The following is a 22951-nucleotide window of genomic DNA, read 5'->3' as shown; positions in this document are numbered from 1 at the left end:
CATCATGACAGTTTCTGGAATTACCAGACAGATATATTCATATACTTTGTTTATGTACAGCATCAAATCAAAATCAAAAAGTGAATTGTCACATACACGTGTTTAACAGATGTTACTGCGGGGGTGTAGCGAAATGCTTGTGTTTCTAGCTCCAACAGTGCAAGTTCATTTTATCTTTATTTAACTAGGCAAGTCAGTTAAGAACAAATTCTTATTTTCAATGACGGCCTAGGAACAGTGGGTTAACTGCCTGCTCAGGGGCAGAACGACAGATTTGTACCTTGTCAGCTCGGGGATATGAACTTGCAACCTTTCGGTTAATAGTCCAACGCTCTAACCAATATATCCACTGCCGCCCCGTAATAAGTAATATCTAACAAATAATATCTAACAATTTCACAACAACACATAAATCTAAAATAAAGGAAGGAATTAAGAATATATATATATATATATATATATATGGACGAGCAATGCCAGAGCGGCATAGACTAAGATACAGTAGAATAGAATACAGTACATACATATGAGATGAGTATTGCAAAATATGTAAACATTGGGCTATGTCTTTGAACTAGGCCTATATACTCGAACTCAGCAGTCTCCAAACTTTTCCAGCATGAGAACTACTTTTTTTTTATTTTTTATGAAACTTTGCGAGCTACTATTTTTTAATGCTTTCAAATAGGCACATAATTTCCTTACCTACCCTGCAAATCTTCCCGGTACCTTGGTGTACAATATACAGTTGAAGTCGGAAGTTTACATACACCTCAGCCAAATACATCTAAACTGAGTTTTTCACAATTCTTGACACTTAATCCTAGTAAAATTCCCCCTGTGTTAGGTCAGTTAGGATCACCACTTTATTTTAAGAATGTGAAATGTCAGAATAGTAGTAGAGATAATTATTTATTTCAGCTTTCATCATATTCCCAGTGATGGGGCCTGTCATGGAATGGGGCCTGTCATGCCAAACGTTTTGGGTAGCCTTCCACAAGCTTCCCACAATAAGTTGGGTACATTTTGGCCCATTCCTCCTGACAGAGCTGGTGTAACTGAGTCAGGTTTTGTAGGCCTCCTTGCTCGCACACACTTTTTCAGTTCTGCCCACACATTTTCAATAGGATTGAGGTCAGGGCTTTGTGATGGCCACTCCAATACCTTGATTTTGTACTTAAGCCATTTTGCCACAACTTTGGACGTATGCTTGGGGTCATTGTCCATTTGGATGACCCATTTGCGAGCAAACTTTAACTTCCTGACTGATGTCTTGAGATGTTGCTTCAATATATCCACTTAATTGTCCACCCTCATGATGCCATCTATTTTGTGAAGTGCACCAGTCCCTCCTGCTGCAAAGCACCCCCAGAACATGATGCTGCCACCCCCGTGCTTCACGGTTGGGATGGTGTTCTTCAGCTTGCAAGTCTCCCCCTGTCCTCCAAACAAAATGATGGTCATTATGGCCAAACAGTTCTATTTTTGTTTCATCAGACCAGAGGACATTCCTCCAAAAGTATGATCTTTGTGTCCATGTGCAGTTGCAAACCGTAGTCTGGCTTTTTATGGCAGTTTTAGAGCAGTGGCTTCTTCCTTGCTGAGCGGCCTTTTTAGGTTATGCAGATATAGGACTAATTTGACTGTGGATAAACATACTTTTGTACCTGTTTCCTCCAGCATCTTCACATGCTGTTCACATCCCAGATTCTGTTGTTCTGGGATTGATTTGCACTTTTCGCACCAAAGTACGTTCAAAGTACGTCATACCGCTCATACCTAAGCGGTATGACGGCTGCGTGGTCCCATGGTGTTTGAATACTATTGTTTGTACAGATGAACGTTGTACCTTCAGGCATTTGGAAATTGCTCCCAAGGATGAACCAGACTTGTGGAGGTCCACAATTTTCTTCTGAAGTCTTGGTTAATTTCTTTTGATTTTCCCCATGATGTCAAGCAAAGAGGAACTGAGTTTGAAGGTAGGCCTTGAAATACATCAACAGGTATACCTCTAATTGACTCAAATGGTGTCAATTAGCCTATCAGAAGCTTCTAAAGCCATGACATAATTTTCTAGAAGGCACAGTCAACGTAGTGCATGTAAACTTCTGACCAACTGGAATTGTGTTACAGTGAATTATAAGTGAAATAATCTGTCTGTAAACAATTGTTGGAAAAATGACTTAGTAGATGTCCTAACAGACTTGCCAAAACTATAGTTTGTTAACAAGAAATTTGTGGAGTGGTTGAAAAACTAGTTTTAATAACTCCAACATAAGTGTATGTAAACTAGTTTTTATCAAACATAAGTGGATGTAAACTCCAACATAAGTGTAAACTAGTTTTAAACTAGTTTTAATGACTCCAACATAAGTGTATGTAAACTCATTTTAATGACTCCAACCTAAGTGTATGTAAACTAGTTTTAATGACTCCAACATAATGTAAACTAGTTTTAATGACTAAACTAGTTTTAATGACTCCAACATAAGTGGATGTAAACTAGTTTTAATGACTCCAACATAAGTGTATGTAAACTAGTTTTAATGACTCAACATAAGTGTATGTAAACTAGTTTTAATGACTCAACATAAGTGGATGTAAACTAGTTTTAATGACTCCAACATAAGTGTATGTAAACTAGTTTTAATGACTCCAACATAAGTGGATGTAAACTAGTTTTAATGACTCCAACCTAAGTGTATGTAAACTAGTTTTAATGACTCCAACCTAAGTGTATGTAAACTAGTTTTAATGATGTAAACTAGTTTTAATGACTCCAACCTAAGTGGATGTAAACTAGTTTTAATGACTCCAACCTAAGTGTATGTAAACTAGTTTTAATGACTCCAACATATGTAAACTAGTTTTTAATGACTCCATAAGTAAAACTAGTTTTAATGACTCCAACATAAGTGTATGTAAACTAGTTTTAATGACTCCAACATAAGTGTATGTAAACTAGTTTTAATGACTCCAACCTAAGTGGATGTAAACTAGTTTTTAATGACTCCAACATAAGTGTATGTAAACTAGTTTTAATGACTCCAACCTAAGTGGATGTAAACTAGTTTTAATGACTAGTTTGTAAACTAGAATGACTCCAACATAAGTGTATGTAAACTAGTTTTAATGACTCCAACCTAAGTGGATGTAAACTAGTTTTAATGACTCCAACCTAAGTGGATGTAAACTAGTTTTAATGACTCCAACCTAAGTGGATGTAAACTAGTTTTAATGACTCCAACCTAAGTGATATAAACTAGTTTTAATGACTCCAACATAAGTGTATGTAAACTCATTTTAATGACTCCAACCTAAGTGTATGTAAACTAGTTTTAATGACTCCAACATATGTGTATGTAAACTAGTTTTAATGACTCAACCTAAGTGGATGTAAACTAGTTTTAATGACTCCAACATAAGTGGATGTAAACTAGTTTTAATGACTCAACCTAAGTGGATGTAAACTAGTTTTAATGACTCCAACATAAGTGTATGTAAACCAGTTTTAATGACTCAACATAAGTGGATATAAACTAGTTTTAATGACTCCAACCTAAGTGGATGTAAACTAGTTTTAATGACTCCAACCTAAGTGGATGTAAACTAGTTTTAATGACTCAACATAAGTGTATGTAAACTAGTTTTAATGACTCCAACCTAAGTGGATGTAAACTAGTTTTAATGACTCCAACCTAAGTGGATGTAAACTAGTTTTAATGACTCCAACCTAAGTGTATGTAAACTAGTTTTAATGACTCCAACATAAGTGTTTGTAAACTTACGACTTCAACTGTATGCATTGTCTGTCAATATACCTGGTAATATAATGGTTAATAAACAGTATCTGGCATGACAGTCCCCATAAAACTATCTTTCTATTTTTCTGAATATCTGTTTTATTTGTCCTGGTTTGGGATGTTTTACTCTCAATATTAAAAATGTTAATTGAAGAAATAATTTCAAAAACAAAAATGGATGTTCTGAGTCCATGTCGACGCTTAAATCACATCAGAAGACAATTTGTTGGGTCTAAAAAATATAGAATTTAGGTTTTTGAGTGTAATTCCCCTTTAATTGCGCATCTAGCGAGAGAGGACCGTGGTCGGTCTAGCGATGTTTCTGCTGTTAGGCCTGCTGCTGCAGCACATGTCATGGCACAGTTAGCAAATCAATTGCCATCCAAATTATACAAATAATGAGGATTTATTTCTGTCAGGTAAGTCTACTTTGCAGTGCACATTTAGCTGAGTAGGATTTTGTAGCTTTTCTATCGACAAACAAGACACTGGTTATCATTAGCATCACTAACTAACACAGACAGGCAGTTAACCCATTGTTCCCAGGCCGTCATCAAAATAAGAATATGTTCTTAACTGACTTGCCTGGTTAAATAAAGGTAAAATAAAAAATAATAAAAAAATATTGCTGTAAATTAATAGGCAGATATTGTGTTACATGTCTAACCAAGGGTGGGATAATGTCAACGTGGCTTCGATTGGATAGTAGTAGTAGTGGGAGTTTTGTGTTTATGACAGTTTGTAATTGTTCCTGAGTGACGAGAGGTCTAAGGTACTGCATCTCAGTGCTAGACGTGTCACTACAGACCCTGGTTCGATCCCAGGCTGTATCACAACCGGCTGTGATTGGGAGTCACATTGGGCGGTGCACAATTGTCCCAACGCCGTCCGGGTTAGGGCTTTGCCGGGGTAGGCTGTCATTGTAAACAAGAATGTGTTCTTTAACTGACTTGCCTGGTTAAAGAAAATGTTAAATAATTACAGAACACATGAAAAAAGCGGATGTAGTTTGACATTGGCGAGCTGTTCGCCGGTGGGCTGGTGAGCTGGCGAATTGTCGGAGACGCCCCTGCTCTAACTATATCTTTCCATTAAACCTCATGATAGTATACAGTACATAGTAGTTAAAGACATGCATTGTGTATATGCATATGACCATAGGGGTCCCTTTCAGAATAGGTATTCCCTTTCCATGTCTTTAAGATTCTCTACTATGTACAGTGTTTTCATGAGGTGAAGTGAAATATTTAGTATGAGCCTTCTCTCGCTCTGCCCATAGTCCCCCCCAAAACCTCTCTGATTCTCATCCATTCTCATGCAAAGCAGACAGGCGTCCTCCAGCCTCTCTCACCTCATGCGTCTCCTTGTGCATCTCCTTATCGGTGGCTTTCAGTTTGAGTTTCAGCTCAGTGATGTTCAGCTCCAGCTGGCGTTTCTCTTGTGCACCTGGTCCAGCTCGCCTCCATCTAACAAAGAGAGCATCCATTGGCCAGTCAGTCAATCTCAATGAGAGCTACAATACACACACTGAGTATACAAAACATGATTTAGGGAACACGTCTTTCCATGAGACAGACTGACCAGGTGAATCCAGGTGAAAAACTAGGATCCCTTTATTGACGTCACTTGTTAAATCCATCTCCAATCAGTGTAGATGAAGGGGAGGAGACAGGTTAAATAATATATTTTTAGACTTGAGACAGCCTTAGGGGTAGTGGGTTTTTAATGAGTGTAGGGGTTAGTTCAACAGTTTCCTGTGTGTATTAAGATGGTCCAACACCCAAAGGACATCCAGCCAACTTGACACAACTGTAGGAAGCATTGGAGTCAACATGAGCCAGCATCCCTGTGGAACACTCGACGCCTTGTAGAGTCCATGCCCGACGAATTGAGACTTTTCTTGAGGACAAAAGGGGAGGGCAACTCCATATTAGGAAAGTGTTCCTAATGTTTTATGTGTGACAATGAGTGAAGAATTGAAGTGGTCAATGCTCTGGCTCTCCTCCATCTTCTGGCTCTCCTCCATCCATCTGCTCTGGCTCTCCTCTCCTCCATCTGCTCTGGCTCTCCTCCTCCATCTACACTCTGGCTCCTCCCTCTCCATCTACTCTGGCTCTCCCTCCCTCCATCTACTCTGGCTCTCCCTCCATCTACTCTGGCTCTCCCTCCCTCCATCTACTCTGGCTCTCCCTCCTCCATCTACACTCTGGCTCTCCCTCCCTCCATCTACTCTGGCTCTCCCTCCATCTACTCTGGCTCTCCCTCCATCTACTCTGGCTCTCCCTCCCTCCATCTACTCTGGCTCTCCTCCCTCCATCTACACTCTGGCTCTCCCTCCATCTACTCTGGCTCTCCCTCCCTCCATCTACTCTGGCTCTCCCTCCCTCCATCTACACTCTGGCTCTCCCTCCCTCCATCTACTCTGGCTCTCCCTCCATCTACCTGGCTCTCCCTCCATCTACTCTGGCTCTCCTCCATCTACACTCTGGCTCTCCCTCCCTCCATCTACTCTGGCTCTCCCTCCATCTACTCTGGCTCTCCCTCCATCTACTCTGGCTCTCCCTCCCTCCATCTACTCTGGCTCTCCCTCCATCCATCTGCTCTGGCTCTCCCTCCCTCCATCTACTCTGGCTCTCTCCCTCCCTCCATCTACTCTGGCTCTCCCTCCATCCATCTTCTGGCTCTCCCTCCATCCATCTGCTCTGGCTCTCCCTCCTCCATCTACTCTGGCTCTCCCTCCCTCCATCTACTCTGGCTCTCCCTCCATCTACTCTGGCTCTCCCTCCATCTACTCTGGCTCTCCCTCCCTCCATCTGCTCTGGCTCTCCTCCATCTGCTCTGGCTCTCCCTCCATCTACTCTGGCTCTCCCTCCCTCCATCTGCTCTGGCTCTCCCTCCCTCCATCTACTCTGGCTCTCCCTCCATCCATCTACTCTGGCTCACCCTCCTCCATCTCCTCTGGCTCTCCCTCCATCTGCTCTGGCTCTCCCTCCATCTGCTCTGGCTATCCCTCCATCTGCTCTGGCTCTCCTCCATCTGCTCTGGCTCTCCCTCCATCTACTCTGGCTCTCCCTCCCTCCATCTGCTCTGCCTCCCTCCATCTACTCTGGCTCTCCCTCCATCTACTCTGGCTCTCCCTCCATCTACTCTGGCTCTCCCTCCATCTGCTCTGGCTCTCCCTCCATCTACTCTGGCTCTCCCTCCATCTGCTCTGGCTTTCCTCCATCTACTCTGGCTCTCCCTCCATCTACTCTGGCTCTCCCTCCATCTACTCTGGCTCTCCCTCCATCTGCTCTGGCTCTCCCTCCATCTACTCTGGCTCTCCCTCCATCTACTCTGGCTCTCCCTCCATCTACTCTGGCTCTCCCTCCATCTACTCTGGCTCTCCCTCTCCATCTGCTCTGGCTCTCCCTCCCATCTGCTCTGGCTCTCCCTCCCTCCATCTGCTCTGGCTCTCCCTCCATCTACTCTGGCTCTCCCTCCCTCCATCTGCTCTGGCTCTCCCTCCATCTACTCTGGCTCTCCCTCCATCCATCTACTCTGGCTCTCCCTCCCTCCATCTCTCTGGCTCTCCTCCCTCCATCACTTTGGCTCTCCCTCCCTCCATCTACTCTGGCTCTCCCTCCTCCATCTACTGGCTCTCCCTCCATCTGCTCTGGCTCTCCCTCCCTCCATCTGCTCTGGCTCTCCCTCCATCTACTCTGGCTCTCCTCCATCCATCTACTCTGGCTCTCCCTCCCTCCATCTGCTCTGGCTCTCCCTCCATCTACTCTGGCTCTCCCTCCATCTGCTCTGGCTCCCCTCCATCTACTCTGGCTCTACCTCCCTCCATCTACTCTGGCTCTCCCTCCCTCCATCTGCTCTGGCTCTCCCTTCCTCCATCTACTCTGGCTCTCCCTCCCTCCATCTACTCTGGCTCTCCCTCCATCTGCTCTGGCTCTCCCTCCCTCCATCTGCTCTGGCTCTCCCTCCCTCCATCTACTCTGGCTCTCCCTCCCTCCATCTACTCTGGCTCTCCCTCCATCTACTCTGGCTCTCCCTCCCTCCATCTACTCTGGCTCTCCCTCCCTCCATCTACTCTGGCTCTCCCCTCCCTCCATCTACTCTGGCTCTCCCTCCCTCCATCTACTCTGGCTCTCCCTCCCTCCATCTACTCTGGCTCTCCCTCCATCTGCTCTGGCTCTCCTCCCTCCATCTACTCTGGCTCTCCCTCCATCTACTCTGGCTCTCCTCCCTCCATCTGCTCTGGCTCTCCCTCCATCTACTCTGGCTCTCCCTCCCTCCATCTACTCTGGCTCTCCCTCCATCTACTCTGGCTCTCCCTCCATCTACTCTGGCTCTCCCTCCATCTACTCTGGCTCTTCCTCGCTCCATCTACTCTGGCTCTTCCTCGCTCCATCTACTCTGGCTCTTCCTCGCTCCATCTACTCTGGCTCTTCCTCGCTCCATCTACTCTGGCTCTCCCTCCCTCCATCTACTCTGGCTCTCCCTCTCCCCTCCATCTACTCTGGCTCTCCCTCCATCTACTCTGGCTCTCCCTCCATCTACTCTGGCTCTCCCTCCATCTACTCTGGCTCTTCCTCGCTCCATCTACTCTGGCTCACCCTCCCTCCATCTACTCTGGCTCTCCCTCCTCCATCTACTCTGGCTCTCCCTCTCCCTCCATCTACTCTGGCTCTCCCTCCATCTACTCTGGCTCTCCCTCTCCCTCCATCTACTCTGGCTCTCCCTCCATCTACTCTGGCTCTCCCTCCATCTACTCTGGCTCTTCCTCCCTCCATCTACTCTGGCTCTCCCTCCATCTACTCTGGCTCTCCCCTCCATCTACTCTGGCTCTTCCTCCCTCCATCTACTCTGGCTCTCCCTCTCCCTCCATCTACTCTGGCTCTCCCTCCATCTACTCTGGCTCTCCCTCCATCTACTCTGGCTCTCCCTCCATCTACTCTGGCTCTCCCCTCCCTCCATCTCCTCTGGCTCTCCCTCCATCTACTCTGGCTCTCCCTCTCCCTCCATCTACTCTGGCTCTCCCTCCCTCCATCTACTCTGGCTCTCCCTCCCTCCATCTGCTCTGGCTCTCCCTCCATCTACTCTGGCTCTCCCTCCCCTCCATCTCCTCTGGCTCTCCCTCCATCTCCTCTGGCTCTCCCTCCATCTACTCTGGCTCTCCCTCCATCTACTCTGGCTCTCCCTCCCTCCATCTACCAACGGAGAAGGTAACACTATACTTAAAGCCTACAGGTATGCTGCGATGAAAGAGCACCGGGTACTCAACCTCAATGAACTCACAGTGTAGGCTATTGCAGTTTGCTGCAGCATCATATTCATGTCCACCTACATCTTACATGCATCCTCATGTGTTGACTGGAGGGCTACAGAGAGGGGTCAATGGAGGGCAGAGAGAGGGGTCAATGGAGGGCAGAGAGAGGGGTCAATGGAGGGCAGAGAGAGTTAATGGAGGGCAGAGAGAAGGGTCAATGGAGGGCAGAGAGAGGGTCAATGGAGGGCAGAGAGAGGGGTCAATGGAGGGCAGAGAGAGTGGTCAATGGAGGGCAGAGAGAAGGGTCAATGGAGGGCAGAGAGAGGGGTCAATTGAGGGCAGAGAGAGGGGTCAATGGAGGGCAGATAGAGGGGTCAATACAGGGTTAGAGAGAGGGGTCAATGAAGGGCAGAGAGAGGGGTCAATACAGGGTAAGAGAGGGGTCAATACAGGGTAAGAGAGGGGCAATGAGGGTAAGAGAGGGGTCAATACAGGGCTAGAGAGGGGTCAATACAGGGTAAGAGAGGGGTCAATACAGGGCTAGAGAGAGGGGTCAATACAGGGTTAGAGAGGGGTCAATACAGGGAAGAGAGGGGTCAATACAGGGTAAGAGAGGGGTCAATACAGGGTAAGAGAGGGGTCAATACAGGGTAAGAGAGGGGTCAATAAAGGGCTAGAGAGGGGTTAATACAGGGTAAGAGAGGGGTCAATAGAGGCGCCTCTGAGTGCTTTCGTGTGTAAATGCAACATGGCAAATGTACTGTATGTCATGGCATTTTGATCAGTTATATGAAACTGTGGATTTTTTGTGGGCTTTTTTTCCCACATGTTAGATGTGCAAGTGCAATGAGTGAGAAAATGTAGCGGTCAATGCTGATGATTCAGGTGGGTAAAAACATGATGACATGAATGTCAGTAGTAGCATTTTGATCAGCAATAAGAATGTATGTATTTCAGATTTTTCTGCTGCTCACCTGTATGATCATATAATATTATACACACTTTAGCAGACGCTTTTATTCAAAAAGACTTAGTCAGGCCTGCATACGTTTTACATACTGCTGATTCCGGGAAATGAAGCCCCTATCTTGGCATGGCATGCGCCATGCTCTTCCAACTGAGATACAGAGGTGAGAGAGAGGGGTCACTGAGACCATCTAAAAACAGATCTAGCTGTCTCTGACCTCTTGAATCTGCTCCTTCATCTCCTTGATGTCGTTCTCTCTGGGTTCGATCTGTTTCTTCAGTTCTTTGATCTTGTAGTCCAGGACAAACTTGAACTTCTCCAGCTCCTGGTTCTTCTTCAGGTCGTAGATTCTCTTCTCCTGCAAAAAGGAGGAGAGGAGTTTTGTTACCTCTTTTATAACCCAAAACATGTCTCTGTTGAACTAATAGCTACTGTGATAGTTTGTGACCTGTGGTAGTTCTGATATTTTGGTCCAAAATGAGTTCTTCACATAGAGTTGCTCTTCAGGCTGTCCTTTAAATGTGAGACATGTCAGATAAAAACAAAGGACGTTTACGATGTAAAACATGTCAAATCAGAAAGATCCATCTGCACAAACACCTTTTAACTTGGTGTTAGAAGGCCCTATCTGCAATCCAATCACACAACACTGGGTTGTCAATCAAAACAACTGTATGTAAGAAAATATACTAATTGAGTCAAAAGAGTAAGACATCACAAAACAGTTCCCAATACCCATTATCTCAGAACTATACAGTCTGCAAGGTAGAACCATATAGTCCCAGGTCCTTGATTAATTATATCATAGGTTCTGGTCCTCTTTTAAATGACTTTTTCAGATGACTGGCCATAACATAATGTAAGCTCTTTAAGGTTAAAAAAACTAATAAATACGAGTTCCTTAGATCATGTTTTAGGCCATGTGTTTGTCTTGTTCTTTATCAATAGGAAAACCTCCTTGGAAGGAGTATTTTCACTCAAATTACAAACTTACCACATTTTATAGAGGACCTTATGGCTGAACCCAGAGAGGACCTTATGGCTGAACCCAGAGAGGACCTTATGGCTGAACCCAGAGAGGACCTTATGGCTGAACCCAGAGAGGACCTTATGGCTGAACCCAGAGAGGACCTTATGGCTGAACCCAGAGAGGACCTTATGGCTGAACCCAGAGAGGACCTTATGGCTGAACCCAGAGAGGACCTTATGGCTGAACCCAGAGAGGACCTTATGGCTGAACCCAGAGAGGACCTTATGGCTGAACCCAGAGAGGACCTTATGGCTGAACCCAGAGAGGACCTTATGGCTGAACCCAGAGAGGACCTTATGGCTGAACCCAGAGAGGACCTTATGGCTGAACCCAGAGAGGACCTTATGGCTGAACCCAGATAGGACCTTATGGCTGAACCCAGAGAGGACCTTATGGCTGAACCCAGAGAGGACCTTATGGCTGAACCCAGAGAGGACCTTATGGCTGAACCCAGAGAGGACCTTATGGCTGAACCCAGAGAGGACCTTATGGCTGAACCCAGAGAGGACCTTATGGCTGAACCCAGAGAGGACCTTATGGCTGAACCCAGAGAGGACCTTATGGCTGAACCCAGAGAGGACCTTATGGCTGAACCCAGAGAGGACCTTATGGCTGAACCCAGAGAGGACCTTATGGCTGAACCCAGAGAGGACCTTATGGCTGAACCCAGATAGGACCTTATGGCTGAACCCCGATAGGACCTTATGGCTGAACCCAGAGAGGACCTTATGGCTGAACCCCGATAGGACCTTATGGCTGAACCCAGAGAGGACCTTATGGCTGAACCCAGATAGAACCTTATGGCTGAACCCAGATAGGACCTTATGGCTGAACCCCGATAGGACCTTATGGCTGAACCCAGAGAGGACCTTATGGCTGAACCCAGATCGGACCGTATGTCTGAACCCAGATAGAACCTTATGGCTGAACCCAGATTGACATTTCAGAGCCATAAGGTTCTATCTGCGATTGCACCCCCCTACTCTGCACTTTAGGTACCTTTAAGGACCTTACTGGGTCATGAAAAAATGATGTACTACATATTCAGTTGTATCTAGGAAAGATCTTTCAGAAGAAGAAGCTAACATAATCAGTGTCTCGTCTCCCTACCAATAACTAGTGCCAGAAGGTGGATCCAATACATATGAGGTCAATAGCCCCCTTATACAGAACATGTCCTACAGTAGGTCACGTTTCTGTTAAAGAACACAAAACAACATTTCTTGTTACATTTCTTTTTCTCCGTCTCAGTCCCTTTTCTCTTGTTTGATGCCTAATGAACAGGACCCTGTCCATTCCACTTTGACTTGGATGGTCTCGTCTCTCTCCTGGATCTCCTTCTTCAGGCCCACAATGTGTGTTTCCAACCCTCCCCTAGCCTAGGTTCCTCCAGTACCTGTACCCACCCCATCCCCCTGCAGCCACCCACCACACACCTTATCCTGGATGGTCTCGTCCCTCTCTTGGATCTCTTTCTTCAGGCCCAGGATGTCCTTCTCCAGGGACTTGATTACCCCTCGTAGCTTCTGCTGCTCCACCCTCAGCTTCTCAATCTCCACGTTGCGGTCGTCTATATCCTTCTGCAGGCTGCTGAACTGTCACAGGAGAAGACAAAGAGGGAGAAGACAGAGAGGGGAGAAGACAGAGAGGGGAGAAGACAGAGAGGGGAGAAGATGGAGAGGGGAAAAGACAGAGAGGGGAGAAGACGGAGAGGGGAGAAGACAGAGAGGGGAGAAGACAGAGAGGGAAGAAGACAGAGAGGGGAAAAGACGGAGAGGGGAGAAGACGGAGAGGGGAGAAGACGGAGAGGGGAGAAGACGGAGAGGGGAGAAAACGGAGAGGGAAAAGACGGAGAGGGAGAAGACGGAGAGGGGAGAAAACGGAGAGGGGAAAAGACGGAGAGGGGAGAAGACGGAGAGGGGAGAAGACGGAGAGGGGAGAAGACGGAGAGGGAGAAGACGGAGAGGGAGAAGACGGAGAGGGGAGAAGACGGAGAGGGAGAAGACGGAGAGGGGAGAAGACGGAGAGGGGAGAAGACGGAGAGGGGAGAAGACAGAGAGGGAAGAAAACGGAGAGGGGAAAAGACAGAGAGGGGAGAAGACGGAGAGGGGAGAAAGCGGAGAGGGGAAAAGATGGAGAGGGGAGAAGACGGAGAGGGGAGAAAACAGAGAGGGAAAATATGGAGAGGGGAGAAGACAGAGAGGGGAGAAGACGGAGAGGGGAGAAGACGGAGAGGGAGAAGACGGAGAGGGGAGAAGACAGAGAGGGAGAAGACAGAGAGGGAGAAGACAGAGAGGGGAGAAGACAGAGAGGGAAGAAGACGGAGAGGGGAGAAGACGGAGAGGGAAGAAGACGGAGAGGGAAAAGACGGAGAGGGGAGAAGACGGAGGGAAAAGACGGAGAGGGGAGAAGACGGAGAGGGGAGAAGACGGAGAGGGGAAGACGGAGAGGGGAGAAAACGGAGGGGGAAAAGACGGAGAGGGGAGAAGACGGAGAGGGGAGAAGACGGAGAGGGAGAAGACGGAGAGGGAGAAGACGGAGAGGGGAGAAACGGAGGGGAAAAGACGGAGAGGGGAGAAGACGGAGAGGGGAGAAGACGGAGAGGGGAGAAGACGGAGAGGGGAGAAGACAGAGAGGGGAGAAGACAGAGAGGGGAGAAGACGGAGAGGGGAGAAGACGGAGAGGGAGAAGACAGAGAGGGGAGAAGACAGAGAGGGAAGAAAACGGAGAGGGGAAAAGACGGAGAGGGGAGAAGACGGAGAGGGGAGAAGACGGAGAGGGAAAAGATGGAGAGGGGAGAAGACGGAGAGGGAGAAGACAGAGAGGGGAAAAGATGGAGAGGGGAGAAGACAGAGAGGGGAGAAGACGGAGAGGGGAGAAAACAGAGAGGGGAAAATATGGAGAGGGAGAAGACAGAGAGGGGAGAAGACGGAGAGGGAGAAGACGGAGAGGGGAGAAGACGGAGAGGGGAGAAGACAGAGAGGAGAAGACAGAGAGGGAAGAAGACGGAGAGGGGAGAAGACGGAGAGGGAAGAAGACGGAGAGGGGAAAAGACCGAGAGGGAGAAGACGGAGAGGGGAGAAGACGGAGAGGGAGAAGACAGAGAGGGGAGAAGACAGAGAGGGGCGAAAACAGAGAGGGGAAAGATGGAGAGGGGAGAAGACAGAGAGGGGAAGACAGAAAGGGAAGAAGACGGAGAGGGTAGAAGACAGAGAGGGGAGAAGACAGAGAGGGGAGAAGACGGAGAGGGGCGAAACAGAGAGGGGAAAAGATGGAGAGGGGAGAAGACAGAGAGGGAGAAGACAGAGGGGAAGAAGACGGAGAGGGTAGAAGACAGAGAGGAGAAGACAGAGAGGGGAGAAGACGGAGAGGGGAGAAAACGGAGAGGGGAAAAGACGGAGAGGGGAGAAGACGGAGAGGGGAGAAGACGGAGAGGGGAGAAGACAGAGAGGGGAAAGATGGAGAGGGGAGAAGACAGAGAGGGGAGAAGACAGAGAGGGAAGAAGACGGAGAGGGTAGAAGACAGAGAGGGAGAAGACAGAGAGGGGCGAAAACAGAGGGGAAAAGATGGAGAGGGAGAAGACAGAGAGGGGAGAAGATAGAGAGGGAAGAAGACGGAGAGGGTAGAAGACAGAGAGGGAGAAGACAGAGAGGGGAGAAGACAGAGAGGGAAGAAAACGGAGAGGGAAAAGACAGAGAGGGGAGAAGACGGAGAGGGGAGAAAAACAGAGAGGGGAAAAGATGGAGAGGGAGAAGACGGAGAGGGGAGAAGACAGAGAGGGGAGAAGACGGAGAGGGAGAAGATTGAGAGGGAGAAGACAGAGAGGAGAAGACAGAGAGGGAAGACAGAGAGGGGAGAAGACGGAGAGGGAAGAAGACAGAGAGGGGAAAAGACGGAGAGGGGAGAAGACAGAGAGGAGAAGACAGAGAGGGGAGAAGATAGAGAGGGAAGAAGACGGAGAGGGAGAAGATAGAGAGGGGACCGGAGAAAGAAGACAGAAACGGAGAAGACAGAGAGGGAGAAGACAGAGAGGGGAGAAGACGGAGAGGGGGACCGGAGAAAGAAGACAGAAACGGGAGAAGACAGAGAGGGAGAAGACGGAGAGGGGAGAAGACGGTGAGGGGAGAAGACAGAGAGGGGAGAAGACAGAGAGGGGAGAAGACAGAGAGGGGAGAAGACAGAGAGGGAGAAGACGGAGGGGAGAAGACAAAGAGGGGAGAAGACAGAGAGGGCAGAAGACAGAGAGGGAGAAGACAGAGAGGAGAAGACAGAGAGGGGACCGGAGAGAGAAGACATGTTTAAAAGGTGTGAATGAGAAGTGGAGATTAAATAGATTATAGAATAACTATTTCATAGATATAATATATTGTAGCAGCCTATACTGTATGTGGAAGCTATAGCATACTGTATGTGGAGGCTATAGCATACTGTATGTGGAAGCTATAGCATACTGTATGTGGAAGTTATAGCATACTGTATGTGGAAGCTATAGCATACTGTATGTGGAAGCTATAGCATACTGTATGTGGAAGCTATAGCATACTGTATGTGGAAGCTATAGCATACTGTATGTGGAAGCTATAGCATACTGTATGTGGAAGTTATAGCATACTGTATGTGGAAGCTATAGCATACTGTATGTGGAGGCTATAGCATACTGTATGTGGAAGCTATAGCATACTGTATGTGGAAGCTATAGCATACTGTATGTGGAAGTTATAGCATACTGTATGTGGAAGCTATAGCATACTGTATGTGGAGGCTATAGCATACTGTATGTGGAAGCTATAGCATACTGTATGTGGAAGCTATAGCATACTGTATGTGGAAGCTATAGCATACTGTATGTGGAGGCTATAGGATACTGTATGTGGAAGCTATAACATACTGTATGTGGAAGCTATAGGATACTGTATGTGGAAGTTATAGCATACTGTATGTGGAAGCTATAGCATACTGTATGTGGAAGCTATAGCATACTGTATGTGGAAGCTATAGCATACTGTATGTGGAAGCTATAAAATACTGTATGTGGAAGCTATAGGATACTGTATGTGGAAGCTATAACATACTGTATGTGGAAGCTATAGGATACTGTATGTGGAAGCTATAACATACTGTATGTGGAAGCTATAACATACTGTATGTGGAAGCTATAGCATACTGTATGTGGAAGCTATAGCATACTGTATGTGGAAGCTATAGCATACTGTATGTGGAAGCTATAGCATACTGTATGTGGAAGCTATAGCATACTGTATGTGGAAGCTATAGCATACTGTATGTGGAAGCTATAGGATACTGTATGTGGAGGCTATAGGATACTGTATGTGGAAGCTATAACATACTGTATGTGGAAGCTATAGCAAACTGTATGTGGAAGCTATAGCATACTGTATGTGGAGGCTATAGGATACTGTATGTGGAAGCTATAGGATACTGTATGTGGAAGCTATAACATACTGTATGTGGAAGCTATAACATACTGTATGTGAAGCTATAGCATACTGTATGTGGAAGCTATAGCATACTGTATGTGGAAGCTATAGCATACTGTATGTGGAAGCTATAGCATACTGTATGTGGAAGCTATAGCATACTGTATGTGGAAGCTATAGCATACTGTATGTGGAAGCTATAGGATACTGTATGTGGAGGCTATAGGATACTGTATGTGGAAGCTATAACATACTGTATGTGGAAGCTATAGCAAACTGTATGTGGAAGCTATAGCATACTGTATGTGGAGGCTATAGGATACTGTATGTGGAAGCTATAGCATACTGTATGTGGAAGCTATAGCATACTGTATGTGGAAGCTATAGCATACTGTATGTGGAAGCTATAGCATACTGTATGTGGAAGCTATAGCATACTGTATGTGGAAGCTATAGCATACTGTATGTGGAAGCTATAGCATACTGTATGTGGAAGTTATAGCATACTGTATGTGGAAGCTATAGCATACTGTATGTGGAGGCTATAGCATACTGTATGTGGAAGCTATAGCATACTGTATGTGGAAGCTATAGCATACTGTATGTGGAAGTTATAGCATACTGTATGTGGAAGCTATAGCATACTGTATGTGGAGGCTATAGCATACTGTATGTGGAAGCTATAGCATACTGTATGTGGAAGCTATAGCATACTGTATGTGGAAGCTATAGGATACTGTATGTGGAGGCTATAGGATACTGTATGTGGAAGCTATAGCATACTGTATGTGGAAGCTATAGCATACTGTATGTGGAAGCTATAGCATACTGTATGTGGAGGCTATAGGATACTGTATGTGGAAGCTATAGCATACTGTATGTGGAAGTTATAGCATACTGTATGTGGAAGCTATAACATACTGTATGTGGAAGCTATAGCATACTGTATGTGGAAGTTATAGCATACTGTATGTGGAAGCTATAAAATACTGTATGTGGAAGCTATAGGATACTGTATGTGGAAGCTATAACATACTGTATGTGGAAGCTATAGGATACTGTATGTGGAAGCTATAACATACTGTATGTGGAAGCTATAACATACTGTATGTGGAAGCTATAGCATACTGTATGTGGAAGCTATAGCATACTGTATGTGGAAGCTATAGCATACTGTATGTGGAAGCTATAGCATACTGTATGTGGAAGCTATAGCATACTGTATGTGGAAGCTATAGGATACTGTATGTGGAGGCTATAGGATACTGTATGTGGAAGCTATAACATACTGTATGTGGAAGCTATAGCAAACTGTATGTGGAAGCTATAGCATACTGTATGTGGAGGCTATAGGATACTGTATGTGGAAGCTATAGGATACTGTATGTGGAAGCTATAACATACTGTATGTGGAAGCTATAACATACTGTATGTGGAAGCTATAGCATACTGTATGTGGAAGCTATAGCATACTGTATGTGGAAGCTATAGCATACTGTATGTGGAAGCTATAGCATACTGTATGTGGAAGCTATAGCATACTGTATGTGGAAGCTATAGCATACTGTATGTGGAAGCTATAGGATACTGTATGTGGAGGCTATAGGATACTGTATGTGGAAGCTATAACATACTGTATGTGGAAGCTATAGCAAACTGTATGTGGAAGCTATAGCATACTGTATGTGGAGGCTATAGGATACTGTATGTGGAAGCTATAGCATACTGTATGTGGAAGCTATAGCATACTGTATGTGGAAGCTATAGCATACTGTATGTGGAGGCTATAGGATACTGTATGTGGAAGCTATAGCATACTGTACGTTGAAGCTATAGCATACTGTATGTGGAAGCTATAGCATACTGTATGTGGAGGCTATAGGATACTGTATGTGGAAGCTATAGCATACTGTTTGTGGAAGCTATAGCATACTGTATGTGGAAGCTATAGCATACTGTATGTGGAAGCTATAGCATACTGTATGTGGAAGCTATAGCATACTGTATGTGGAAGCTATAGCATACTGTATGTGGAAGCTATAGGATACTGTATGTGGAGGCTATAGGATACTGTATGTGGAAGCTATAGCATACTGTATGTGGAAGCTATAGCATACTGTATGTGGAAGCTATAGCATACTGTATGTGGAAGCTATAGGATACTGTATGTGGAGGCTATAGGATACTGTATGTGGAAGCTATAGCATACTGTATGTGGAAGCTATAGCATACTGTATGTGGAAGCTATAGCATACTGTATGTGGAAGCTATAGCATACTGTATGTGGAAGCTATAGCATACTGTATGTGGAGGCTATAGGATACTGTATGTGGAAGCTATAACATACTGTATGTGGAAGCTATAGGATACTGTATGTGGAAGTTATAGCATACTGTATGTGGAAGTTATAGCATACTGTATGTGGAAGTTATAGCATACTGTATGTGGAAGCTATAGCATACTGTATGTGGAAGCTATAACATACTGTATGTGGAAGCTATAGCATACTGTATGTGGAAGCTATAAAATACTGTATGTGGAAGCTATAGGATACTGTATGGAAGCTATAACATACTGTATGTGGAAGCTATAGGATACTGTATGTGGAAGCTATAACATACTGTATGTGGAAGCTATAACATACTGTATGTGGAAGCTATAGCATACTGTATGTGGAAGCTATAGGATACTGTATGTGGAAGCTATAGCATACTGTATGTGGAAGCTATAGGATACTGTATGTGGAAGCTATAACATACTGTATGTGGAAGCTATAGGATACTGTATGTGGAAGCTATAGCATACTGTATGTGGAAGCTATAGCATACTGTATGTGGAAGCTATAGCATACTGTATGTGGAAGCTATAGCATACTGTATGTGGAAGCTATAACATACTGTATGTGGAAGCTATAGGATACTGTATGTGGAAGCTATAGCATACTGTATGTGGAAGCTATAGCATACTGTATGTGGAAGCTATAGCATACTGTATGTGGAAGCTATAGGATACTGTATGTGGAGGCTATAGGATACTGTATGTGGAAGCTATAGCATACTGTATGTGGAAGCTATAGCATACTGTATGTGGAAGCTATAGCATACTGTATGTGGAAGCTATAGCATACTGTATGTGGAAGCTATAGGATACTGTATGTGGAAGCTATAGCATACTGTATGTGGAAGCTATAGCATACTGTATGTGGAAGCTATAGCATACTGTATGTGGAAGCTATAGGATACTGTATGTGGAGGCTATAGGATACTGTATGTGGAAGCTATAGCATACTGTATGTGGAAGCTATAGCATACTGTATGTGGAAGCTATAGCATACTGTATGTGGAAGCTATAGGATACTGTATGTGGAAGCTATAGGATACTGTATGTGGAAGCTATAGCATACTGTATGTGGAAGCTATAGCATACTGTATGTGGAGGCTATAGCATACTGTATGTGGAAGCTATAGCATACTGTATGTGGAAGCTATAGCATACTGTATGTGGAGGCTATAGGATACTGTATGTGGAAGCTATAACATACTGTATGTGGAAGCTATAGGATACTGTATGTGGAAGTTATAGCATACTGTATGTGGAAGTTATAGCATACTGTATGTGGAAGCTATAACATACTGTATGTGGAAGCTATAGCATACTGTATGTGGAAGTTATAGCATACTGTATGTGGAAGCTATAAAATACTGTATGTGGAAGCTATAGGATACTGTATGTGGAAGCTATAACATACTGTATGTGGAAGCTATAGGATACTGTATGTGGAAGCTATAACATACTGTATGTGGAAGCTATAACATACTGTATGTGGAAGCTATTGCATACTGTATGTGGAAGCTATAGGATACTGTATGTGGAAGCTATAACATACTGTATGTGGAAGCTATAACATACTGTATGTGGAAGCTATAGGATACTGTATGTGGAAGCTATAGCATACTGTATGTGGAAGCTATAGGATACTGTATGTGGAAGCTATAGCATACTGTATGTGGAGGCTATAGGATACTGTATGTGGAAGCTATAGCATACTGTATGTGGAAGCTATAGGATACTGTATGTGGAAGCTATAGCATACTGTATGTGAAAGAAAAAAGCATTGTATCATGAAATTAATTGTTTCAAAGACATGTGAGGACTGGACATGAATAAGTCATTGTGTTCTGGTTTTCTGTGGTCTGGTTTTTACATGATGAGTGGATTAGGGTTATTATCCGAGTGGGGAACGTAAGAGTGAGAAAGAGTGTTTATTTTGTATTCACCTTTTTCCTCATGACGCCCGTCTCTCCCTTCAGGCGCAGGTTGATCTCTTTCTCTACCCGTAGCTTCCTCTCGTACTTGATGCGGATGTCCTGGATCTCCCGGTCTCCGTCCTCCTCCATCTGCTTCTTGGACTCCTCAAACTCCCTCATCTGCTGCCTGGCCTCGTCCTGACACTGAGAGACACACACACACACACACACACAATCAGAACTCAGATACACAAATATGATAAGCTTTAAAGAGGGGCTGAACTTGGCTTTTCCAATAAAAATTATGGTGATATCTTAAGTTTAAAAAAATATTAATAAATACAACCTTCCCATACACAGTTAAAAACTATTGACATTTTGCCATTAAGTAACATCTTTAACAGACCAATATTTATTTCCTTCATTAAGAAATGCAAGAAGCCACGAGCAAGAGCTGTTTTGCAGGTGTGATTTGACTTTGGTGTGTTATATTCGCTACAGCCTACAGTTGTGTGTTCCTTTTAACCCACCGTAGTTGAAATATCCAAACAACCACAGTATCAACCGCGTGACGCAGCATGACAACGTGAATGTGATAGATCAAGAATTCCAAGCCCCAAGTTTCCTCTTTTCTACAGTAGTATCTTTGATGACAGTTTGTGATGGATCTTGGCCTCGTACAAGAGGGTGAGCTCCTCCAGGGTACATCCTAGCCCCATCCGCCCACCCCCAGACCCCCAGTCCCTACCCTGTACCCTTCCCTCACCTGGCCCAGCATGAGCATCTTCTCCTGGAGCTTGGCTTCGTAGAAGAGGGTGAGCTCCTCCAGGGCGCGACCCTTGCTGTCCTCCATGGCCTGCAGCTGCCGCTCATAGCCCTCCTGCATGAGCTGCGACTTGAGCTGCAGCTCCTGGTACTTCTCGTACTCCAGCATCAGCTTCTGGTTACTGGTCGACTCTGGGGAATGACGAAGATGATGACATGGCGGCAGGTGTTAGAGCGTTGGGCCGGTAATCAAAAGGTTGCTAGATCAAATCCCCCGAGCTGCCATGGTAAACATCTGTCGTTCTGCCCCCTGAGAACAAGGCAGTTAACCCACTGTTCCTAGGCTATCGTTGTAAATAAGAACTTTTCTTAACTGACTTGCCTAGTTAAATAAAAAAAATATAAAAATGTTCCTCTAACAGATGCCTTCCCTTAAACAGCTTTACACCGTACGGTGTGGCCTTATGCAGGAATCAAACCCATGACTCGTAAAGGGTGTGCTTGTATGAGTGTGCAAATGTGGCAGTAAAATACGAGGCCCAGCAGGGTTATTGAATACAAAACTTGGTCTGAATGTTCTGTTGTAAAGTATTAAGAGGTTACATTCAGCTAAGGTCATAAGGTTTCAGAATATTTTATTGATTCTTAAGACATTGCATTCGCGTGTGGTTACGTAGATTTTTAAAAATGTATTTCTCTCTACCGAAATCCTGCTGCTCTCTGGAGTGTTTCTCCACGACCTCCCTCGTGACCTCCAGGTGGGACATTTCCTGCTTCTCTTTCTCCGTTTTCAGGACCTGCAACACAACAGATCAGCCCTGGGTTCAATTTCCTTCATCAATTAACGTTTGCTTTAGCCTGCCTTGTTATTTTTTCTATTGGTTCTGTTGAAACAGGGAAGCTCAGTCAAGCCCAGATAAGAGTATTCGGAATGATTTCAAATAGTATTTGAAGCCAGGTCTGCAACTGAATAATGTATATAAACATATAGGCTGTGAATATGCATGTCTATATCAGCACAACAGACGGACCACGACCCTGAATGAAGGGTTCTCTCAAAGGAAAATGTACTGAGTGTTGACATACAAACATCTGCACATTTGTCCCATACCAGGTGCTGCATTAGAGTAAACAGTAATGATTGTTTGTGAGAAGTAAGCAATAGTTGAGTGATTCTGCTTTCAGCAGGCTACTTGAAGAACAAACATCAGTTTTACTATAGGAGATGTAGTCGGCACAAAGCGCTCGTCTAGCTTCTTCACTCATTGGAAAACAGATATTTGCTTTCCTATAAGAAAATCCTAAATTGGCATTAATTGGCATTAATACGTGTCACATATTATATATATATATATATATATATATATATATATATATATATATATATATATATATATACGTATATCATTAGTAAAGCCGCATACAAACATGGTCTCTTTCTTG

At 45.0% G+C, this 22951-nt stretch overlaps 1 protein-coding gene across 1 annotated transcript; it reads right to left on the bottom strand.

Moving 5' to 3' along the window:
* Nucleotides 1-5106: 5106 nt before the first annotated feature.
* LOC127924300 (cilia- and flagella-associated protein 57-like) lies at nt 5107-22305 on the bottom strand (the record flags this gene model as incomplete). Its single annotated transcript, XM_052508909.1, has 6 exons — nt 5107-5316; nt 10245-10385; nt 12494-12652; nt 20774-20947; nt 21510-21700; nt 22212-22305. Coding segments are annotated over 6 exons (969 nt in total), but the record flags the coding sequence as incomplete, so codon positions are not given.
* Nucleotides 22306-22951: the final 646 nt, after the last annotated feature.

Source organism: Oncorhynchus keta, unplaced genomic scaffold, assembly GCF_023373465.1.
Source record: "Oncorhynchus keta strain PuntledgeMale-10-30-2019 unplaced genomic scaffold, Oket_V2 Un_contig_3932_pilon_pilon, whole genome shotgun sequence".
Classification (NCBI taxonomy): Eukaryota; Metazoa; Chordata; class Actinopteri; order Salmoniformes; family Salmonidae; genus Oncorhynchus; species Oncorhynchus keta.
Note: the sequence above shows the minus strand (reverse complement) of the source record. Positions and strands in the feature narration are given on the sequence as shown.